General features: G+C 35.0%; 1 protein-coding gene across 1 annotated transcript; it reads right to left on the reverse strand.

Moving 5' to 3' along the window:
- Positions 1-1,010: 1,010 nt before the first annotated feature.
- Positions 1,011-2,087, reverse strand: LOC107805838 (uncharacterized). Its single transcript, XM_016629927.1, has 2 exons — positions 1,305-2,087; positions 1,011-1,253 (listed from the first exon to the last, which is right to left on the reverse strand). The coding sequence occupies exons 1-2, from the start codon at positions 2,085-2,087 to the stop codon at positions 1,011-1,013; spliced, it is 1,026 nt and encodes a 341-aa protein (XP_016485413.1).
- Between the last annotated feature and the right edge of the window lie 8,126 nt (positions 2,088-10,213).

Below are 10,213 nucleotides of genomic sequence, written 5' to 3' on the forward strand. Positions count from 1 at the left end.
ATTATCACTTTTAACAGAAGTATGAAAATGAGTTTTAACCATAGCAATGAAAGTTTTAAGTAAGTTAAAAGCATTGTTCTTAGCACCCATCAAGTGAGTCCAAGAGCTCTAGAATAGTCATCCATAATGGTGAGAAAATACTTAGCACCATGGGAGGTAGGAGAGTGATAAGGACCCAGGTGTCAATGCGAATTAATTGGAAGGGAGTAGAGGAGTGAATGGTGCTATCAGGAAAGGAAGTCTGGTTTGCCTAGCTAGAGGGCAAACAGGACAAGGAAATGATTGTTTAGAGGAGAAAGAGGGACTGAGAACAGAAATCCCTTTCATTCTAGAGAATGGTATATGACCAAGTCTAAAATGCCAAACAATATCCATTTTTTAGAAACAGTAGATACAGAATTACAAGAAGGTGCAGAATTACAAGAAGAAGCAATAGAAGTACCAATACCGTTACATTCAGAAGAAGAAATAGGAAATACAAAAGCAAAATTGGAAACACATCTTTAATGAGTAATCATGGGGACTAGTATCTTGTAGAGTCCATTATCCAGTTTACCAAGAGCCAGTGGCTTCTTAAGAGAAGGGCCCTATAATACACATAAATCCTTAGTAAACTGTGCAATGCCATCAAACTGATCAACCAATTGATGAATAGAAATCAGGTTGTATTGAAAACTAGGAACATAAAGGACATTGTGGAGAGTGAAATTGGAAAACAAAGCTAAAGAACCATAATTTGTAACTTTAACTTTGTAACCATTAGGAAGAGAAACAAGACAAGGAATAGTAAGAGGTTGAATGTTGAAAAGAAGAGATTTAAGAGAGGTCATATAATCAGATGCCCCAGAATCAATAATCCAATCAGAAATATTGACTTTGGAGAATAAAGCAGGCTTAATAAGTACACTATGAGTGGATATCCTACCAGCAAAATGTGCAGATGCCATGAGAGGGTGAGAAGAGTCAGGAGTGACATGAGTTTGTTGCAGAAATTGAATCAGCTGGGAGCATTAGTCTTTTGTCAAGCCAGGAAAACCAGTAGATGAGTCAGAGTAGCCACTCTGAATAGCACCACCAGTGAGTTGAGAAGCAGATGCCTGAGATGTAGAAGAATCAAGTGCAGTATGTGCTGAAGCCTTTTTGGGACCACCACCCTTAGAGAACTTGAAGTTTGGTGGATAACCATGAAATTTATAGCATTTTTCAATGTTATGCCCAGGCTTCTTACAGTATTTACAAGTGACTAAACTCCTCTAACTATCAAAATTCACTTTAGGAGTATAAAGCTATTTAGAAGAACCAACATTAAAAGAGGCAGATTCAGAGGAGAAATAAGATGTAGCAGACACATGTCTCTGTTTTTCATCACTTAAGAGAATACTATATACTGTGTCAATAGAAGGAAGGGGCATGATCATCAATATGTTGCTTCTGACTTGAACATATGTGTCATTCAGCCCCATGAAAAACTGATAGACCTTTTGTTTTTCCTCAGACCTAATATTTCTCCCACAAATACACCTATCATCAGAACTGGCAGAAAGAGAGGTCAATTCATCCCAAAGTTGTTTAAGTTTGATAAAATAAGAAGGAATGTCAAGAGCACCATGAGAAATGTGTGCCATCTCCTTTTTTAACTCAAAGACCCTAGCTCCATCAGCTTCCCCATACCTGGTCTCAAGTTCCTTCCAAATATCCTTGGCAAACTTAGAGTAGACTACAGTACGGTGGATTTCCTTAGTCACAAAATTAGCCAGCCATGCAACAACTAAATTATTGCACATTTGCCATTGGCGAAGAAGAGGAGACCCCTCTTGAGGTCTCTCAGAAGTTCCATTGATGAATTCCAATTTGTTCCTAACAGATAGAGCCACTAAAATGGATCTATGCCAACTCCCATAACATGAGCCATCAAAAGGCTTAGTGACCAAAGAAGAACCTAGTAAATCAGAGCGATGTACATATAAAGGGTGATAGAGATGTGTATAGTCATCAGGGTGAAAAGGAAGGCGACTCGCAGCACTATGGTCAATAGGAGCAGAATTATCCGTAGAAAAGGAAGATGATGTACTCGACGGAATGGCCATCAGATAATACTCACAATTACAGACACGATTTGATAAGATCTCAACTATAAAGCAATAAATCCTAAGGCATGCAATTGATGGAAAAAAGAAACAGTAAAGGAAAGAATATACCACAACTCCTCGCAACCGGAAGAGTACAACCTTGAATGGAGAATAAATACTTAGTAACGCTCAAAAAATCCACAAGCAACATCCCCAAATGTTGACCTCAAGCTTGAAGACGAGAACACAACTGATGAACTCCAAAAAAACGATTTGAAGAAGAGAAATCCCAAAGATAAGCCAAAATAGCAACAGAAAACTCGAAGAAATTGCCGAGAAAGCAAAAAGATGGAGATTCCACGAAATCTCGGAATCAGCAGAAAACTCTGGCGATACTCCTTAAGGGTAACATCGGACGATAGAAGACAACTAAATCTACGAGATTTGTGATACCATGTTAGCAGCGGAGAAGAAGCTGAAATCAGGTAAACTTATTCTAGGGTTTGTTATGTTCGAGAGAGAAAAAGGGAGACTTTCATATCTGTGTAAAAATAAAAATGATACAATACGTTTTGATACAGACCCCATTATTCCTTATATCTGACCCGACCCATACTATGCAGCAACAACGATCCAGTATAACAACAACGACCCGACCCATACTATACATTGTGGGGAAAAATAATAATCAATTAAGTGGGCTTGGCCCAATACAATACAAAATAATTAAAGCCTAGATCCTAACTAATCCGGACTGGGGTCTATATTTCCAACATATTCTTCCCTTTGGATCAAATCAAAATATATTTTAAATACTGCTCTTTTTATCTCCGAGGCATATTAACAATATTATGCAATTTGTTAGTAGTACCTTATAGCCTCTTTAGCCAAGCTTCTAAATTCAGCAATTTGTGTTTGGCTATTTAATTTGAACAAGCAATTAGTATTTGATCAATCTTTTAAAAAAATTCTAAGTATATTTTCTTTTAAAGTTCTTTTGGAGAGAAACTACCTTTTTCTGCTTCTTCAAATCTGCTTCCACTCAAAAATACTCTTTTTCTACTAAAAGTGTGGCCAAACACTTTAACTTAAAACATAAATTGGCATTGGAGAAGCTTGGCCAAACATGCTACTATTACATAGTATTGATATTCAATATCTTAGCTTTTTTTCCCTACTTATCCCATATTGCACCTATTATAAATAATATTAGAACAGTGGTATAATTAATTTAAGGGTTCCTTATTCCGGAATAAAATTTAAATACAACTCTAGATAATATAGTTTTTGTTATAAAATAAAAGCAATGCAGTAAAATGTAAATAAGAAGAGATAGAAAGAAGGGAGAAGTATTTTCTTCTTTCACTTTGGTGTATCTTTCCATTGCAATTACATGGCCTTTTATAGGCATAAAAAGTAAAGATGATGGACATAAAGTAGGAGATTTAATCTTTAAGTTATTCACAACATGGGCATCCAATGTAGCATCCAATGTACAAACTATTCATAACACTCCCCCTTGCATGTCCATGTAAGATAATGTGCCTCATTAAGAACTTAAAAAAAAAATTGGGGTGTAAATAGTTATTTCTAATATGCATTGCTTGCTGCCTCATTAAAAACCTTACCAGAAAAATTCAGTGGGACAAAACTTTGGTTAAGAAAAAGAGTGTAGCGTGTAGTTACTCCCCCTGATGAAAAATCACTTAATGTATCGAAGATGACGCATTCTAATCTTATATATAAGCTTTTCAAATATTGAGGTTAGTAATGCATTAGTGAACAGATCAGCCAAATTATCACTTGAGCGAACTTGTTGTACATCTATTTCACCATTATTCTGAAGATCATGAGTGAAAAAGAATTTCGGTGAAATGTGTTTTGTTCTATATTCTTTGATATATCCTCCTTCCAATTGAGTTGTGCATGCAGCATTGTCTTCATACAATACTGTTGGAATATTCTCTTTCAAAGAAAGACCACATGTTTGTTGAATGTGTTAAGTTATAGATCTCAACCAAATGCATTCTCGACTTGCTTCGTGAATGGCTATTATCTCTGCATGATTTGAAGAAGTAGCAACCATAGTTTGTTTTGTCGAACGCCATGATATGGCTGTACCTCCACTTGTAAATAAATAGCATGTCTAAGATCGACCTTTGTGTGGATCAGACAAATATCCTGCATCTGCATAACCAATCAATGATGGCTTGGATTCATTTGAATAAAATAAACTCATATCAATGGTCCCTTGGAGGTATCTGAATATATGTTTAATACCATTCCAGTGTCTTTGTGTTGGCGAAGAACTAAATCTTTCCAATAAGCTTACTGAAAAAGCTATATCTGGTCGGGAATTATTGGCAAGATACATTAATGCCCCAATTGCACTAAGATATGATACTTAGGCACCAAGAAGCTCTTCATCATTTTCATGAGGTCGGAATGGATCTTTCTTTATATCAAGTGATCTCACAACCATCGGGGTACTCAAGGGATGTGCTTTATCTATATAGAATAGCTTTAAAATCTTTTCGGTGCATGTTGATTGATGGACAAATATTCCATCTTTCATATACTCAATTTGTAGACCAAGACAAAATTTTGTCTTTCCAAGATCTTTCATTTCAAATTCTCTCTTCAAACAGTCTACTGTTTTTGGAAGCTCCCCAAGAGTTCCAATGATATTTAAATCATCAACATTCACAGCGATTATAACAAATTCAGATCCAGACCTTTTTATAAAGACACAAGGACAAATTGGTTCATTCTTGTACCCTTCTTTCAACAGGTATTCACTCAGGCGATTGTACCACATACGACTTGATTGTTTCAATCCATATAAAGATTTATAAAGCTTTATTGAACAAGTTTCTCGAAAACTTTTATATGCTTCTGGCACTTTAAATCCCTCAGGTATTTTTATAAAAATTTTGTTGTCTAATGATCCATACAAATAAGCTATAACAATATCCATTAGATGCATATCAAGTTTTTCTTGCACTGCCATATTTATGAGATACCTTAAGGTGATAGCATCCACTACAAGAGAATATGACTCTATATAATCAGTTCCAGGCCTTTGGGAAAACCTTTGTGCCACAATTCACGCTTTATATCTAACGACTTCATTTTTATCATTTCGTTTTCGCACAAAAACCTATTTATACCCTACTTGCTTTATGCCTTCAGGTGTTCGAACTATGGGTCCGAAGCCTTCATGTTTTCCAAGTGAAGTTAACTCTGCCTGGATAGCGTCTTTCCATTTTGGCCAATCATTTCTCTATCTACATTTATTGACAGATTTTTGTTCAAGATCCTTATCTTGTTGCATTATTTCAACAACAACATTATAAGCAAAAATGTTATCGATAACATTATTATTTCGGTTCCATCTTTTCCCGGTTGAGACGTAACTTATTGATATCTCTTCATTCTCATTATTTTCAGGTACCTGGACCTTCCCTAAGGTCTTATCATTTGTTACGTCTTGGGGCTCTTCTTGAGCCACTACCTCTGTGTTATGTTCACTTTAATCACTTGCTCCTTTTCTTCTTCGAGGATTTTTATCTTTAGAACCGATTGGTCTACCACGTTTCAAGCATGACTTAGACTCATTTGCTTTAATTAATTATCCTGTCGGGATATCAACTCGAATTGGAGCATTAGCAGCTAGAATATGTGACTTAGTCACCCTTGGTAGGTCGGTGAATGCATCTGGCAATTGATTTGCAATATTTTGTAAATGAATAATCTTTTGAACCTCTTGTTCACATTAATTTGTTCGAGGATCTAAATGAGACAGTGATAATGCATTCCAATCTATCTTCTTTTTCAGCTGCTTATTTTCTACCCCTAATGTTGGATATACTGATTCATCAAAATGGCAATTAGAAAATCTTGTCGTAAATAAATATCCAGTCGGCTCTAAATATTTTATAATAGAAGGAGATTCATATCCAACATATATCCTCAACCTTCTTTGAGGACCCATCTTTCTCGTTGTGGTTGAGCAATTGGAACATATATCGTACAACCAAAGATCCTAAGATGGGATGTATTTGGCTCCTGACCAAAAGTCAATTGCAATGGGGAGACTTTATGATAACTTCATTATCCGCACAAGTGTCGCTGCATGCAAAACAACATGACCCTATACTGAAATGGGAAGTTTTGTTCTCATAAGCATTGGTCTAGCAATTAATTGGAGACATTTGATCAATGATTATGCTAGACCATTTTGTGTATGAACATGAGCAACCGGATGCTCAATTTTTATCCCAGTTGAAATACAATAATCATTAAAGGCTTGGGATGTAAACTCACCAGCATTATCAAGACGAATTGTCTTAATTGCATAATCTAGAAATTGTGCTCTTAGCTTTATTATTTGAGCCAACAATCTCGCAAATGCCATATTGCGAGTTGATAGTAAGCACACATGTGACCATCTTGTAGATGCATCTACCAAAACCATATAATATTTGAATGGTCTACATGGAGGGTGAATGAGCCCACATATATCACCCTGTATACGTTCCAGAAATGCAGGGAATTTCATCCTAACTTTAATAATTGATGGTCTAATAATTAATTTTCCTTGAGAATATGCAGCACAAGAGAATTCCTTAAATTGAAGAATCTTTTGATTCTTCATTGCATGCCCATGTGAATTCTTAATTATTTTATGCATCATATTAGAACCAGGATGACCCAACCGGTCATGCCAAATAATAAAATTATCTTGATTAGTAAACTTCTCGTTTACTACGACATGTGTTTCAATCCTGCTAATACTTGTGTAGTATAAGTCGGAGGAAAGAGCAGGTAACATTTCAAGCACATGTTATTTACCGGACATTATTGTAGTAATATAAAGATATTCAATCTTTTTATCATTTGTAGTCTCAATATGATAGCCATTTTGGCGAATATCTTTGAAACTTAATAAGTTTCTTTGAGATTTACTACAATATAGTGCTTCATCAATAGCCAAATTTGTTCCTCCTGGTAGTAATAAATTGGCTCTTCCAGAATCTTTAATTAATCTTGTACTACCGGATATTGTATTAACATTTGTTTCTTTCATTACCAAATAAGAGAAATATCTCTTATCTTTTAAAATAGTGTGTGTTGTAGCACTATCCAGAAGACATATATCATCTTTATTAATCTTGAGTCCAATTGAAGACCAGGAATTTTCATATTCTTCATAAAAAAAGACAAATAATACATCATAAGAAATATGAAAGACAAGCAGAAAAAACATTAGGAATGTAGAAACTAGCAACACATGATGCATTAGGAAAATACACTCAAGAAAAATAAACTAGTTGCAAACATAAAAATAACAACTTTTATAGCTTCATTCCCCAGTATGATGATTAGTTCTTCAGTCAATATCCTCAAAGAAGTCTCCAGCTTCTAAATGAGTAATATTTGTTAGGCCTTCAAAATCATCTTCTTTATATGCATGATGTGACTTAGAATCATATTTGTTTGAGGGACCTGCTTCATCATCATTATTTTCAAAGGTCAAGTGTGCCTCCACATTATTTTCTTTTTTCCCGAGGGAGGCTTGATAAAGTTTGACAAAATATTTTGGCGTACGACAAATGTGTGCCCAATGACCTCTCATACCACATCGGTGACACATACTAGTTTTACCTTTTGAATGATTAATTTGAGAACCCTTATTGTTCTCCCAATTTATTTCCACCATAATGACGATAATTGTTTCGCCCCTGCCACGTCCACGTTTACGACCATGTCCACGACCACGGTAATTATTTTGTTTTCTTTCAAACTTATCATATGTTGCTACATCATTCACTTCCGGAAATAGAGCTGACCCAGTAGGACAGGCTTCATGATTTTTCATTAATAGAGTATTATTCTGCTCTGCCACAAGTAGGCATGTGATTAACTCAGAATATTTCTTAAAACCTTTTTTACGGTATTGTTGTTGTAGCACCACATTTGAAGCGTGAAAAGTAGAAAATATTTTTTCCAATAAGTCCTTGTCACACCTCCTTTTTCCACCCCCGCGAGGGGTGAAGGAGTTTTTTCCAATTAAAGGACAATCGAAACGGAATTTGTTTATTTATTTCAGAGTCGCCACTTGGGAGATTTAGGGTGTACCAAGTCACCAATTTAATCCCGAATCGAGGAAAAGAATGACTCTGTATTACAGTCCGCGAACCAGAAATCCGGATAAGGAATTTTGTTAACCCGGGAGAAGGTGTTAGGCATTCCCGAGTTCCGTGGTTCTAGCACGGTCGCTCAACTGTCATATTTGGCTTAAATATCTTATTTTTATACAATTATGAGCTCATGTGCAAATTTTTAACTCTTTACCGCTTTTATTATTATATTTTTAAAAGAATGTGAACATCGTTTAAAAACATGTCTTTGGATTGCGTCACATAAAATGCACCCGCGATCCGGAACGTATTTTTATTCAATGTTTTGGGATTTGGATTTGGGTCGCATAAATGCGCACCCGCGTTTAGGAATGTATTATTATTAAAATCGTGCCTAAAGCGATTAGCGTATTATTATTTCTGGGTAAGACCGTGGAATTCACTAAACAGTCCATCCCAAATTCTAAATATTCAATTAAACATTTATTGAGAGCCCCACAATTGGTGCATTTTATTGGGCGAGGCTCATCTCATTTTATTTTTAAAGGACAGTCCTAAAATGCCTACATTTTTCTCTTATTAAATTTGTCTCTACAAAATAAAAAAGAAAATGTCTTAATTTATTTACATGTTTGAGTTGTTATAGATGGGTTTCAAATATGATTCATAAAATCTGAAAATGATGCAAACAGGACCGTCTGTTGCCACTACGGGCCCAGGCCCAACGTGTATGACATAAAACTAGACCTGGGCCATCTTATTCACATGTTACTACCTAGTTACATTATACTAGGCATGTTCTCAAATTGTCAAATTAAAAAAAAAACTTAGCAATCTCATTTTAATCCTAGACCATTTACATGCTGAAATTAACCAATATTATTTAACTAAACAATATTCCTACCAAGTTCCTAAATGGCCTATTCGTTTGATTTTTTGACTAGACGGAGTTACTACACCATTTATTTATTTTTAGGCAATATATAGATAGTTCATCCGTTAAGCTATCGTCGGATGTTCCACTATATATATTAAATAACTACATGATTCTGATTTTTGCAAGCTAAATAATTTATATATACAAATAAAATTCAGAATATAATTAAATTAAATTTAGAACTTCAACTCTTCATTTTCGTATTCATGCTTCATATTTCGGTTTACAATAACCAGCGTGTTAGTTGTGTACCTGATATTGGAAGCAAAAGAAAAGGGAGATAAGCAGAAATTCAGTAGCATACAACAACAGCAACCCCAACAACTAGTAACAACCAGCAACGAGAAACTTAGTGACAAATTTTAAAATCAAGACAAAATTCAGAAACACCAACAACAATCAACGGACAGAAGTAACGGAAATCTTTTCAGATTTTGAAAGACTACTTAGTGTTTAACCCTTAATTTCTGAATCCGTATATCAGAATATTTGGATTGTATATCAGGTGTATACTATTCTTCTTTTGAATTTCCAGAATGTTTTTCTTTTTATTTTCTGAAGTCTTAGTATTTTTCGGAATTTCCTCTCTCTTAAAATTTTCTTCTGTATTCTGTCCCTCTCTTGTATTCTTATTCTGTCCTCTTATTCTCTGTAAAATCTGATTCAAGACCTCTTCTTTATATCCCATCCCAGAATCCTTTAATCAATTAAAATCAACCACACTTTCTCCTATCAAACTCATTATCTTCTCACTCATTCCCCACTACATTAAACTAATATATCAAACCAAACCATTACATCTTGTCCCTCATGCCTACCATAAACAATTACCATATTTCCCTCCACTACATTTTGTCTTGTCCCCCATTTATATTAAACAACTATATCACCCACACCCCATTATATTTTTTCCCCCATGCTTAACATAAAGAATTATTCAAAAATGTTCAATTACCAAACTACCCCTCCGACCTTATTGCAATTACCATTTTATCCCTGAATGTACTGCAATTTACCAAACTACCCCCATCAGCTATAACCAATCAATTAATCAAACTCAACCA

This window comes from Nicotiana tabacum, chromosome 7 (assembly GCF_000715075.1).
Source record: "Nicotiana tabacum cultivar K326 chromosome 7, ASM71507v2, whole genome shotgun sequence".
In the NCBI taxonomy this organism is placed as follows: Eukaryota; Viridiplantae; Streptophyta; class Magnoliopsida; order Solanales; family Solanaceae; genus Nicotiana; species Nicotiana tabacum.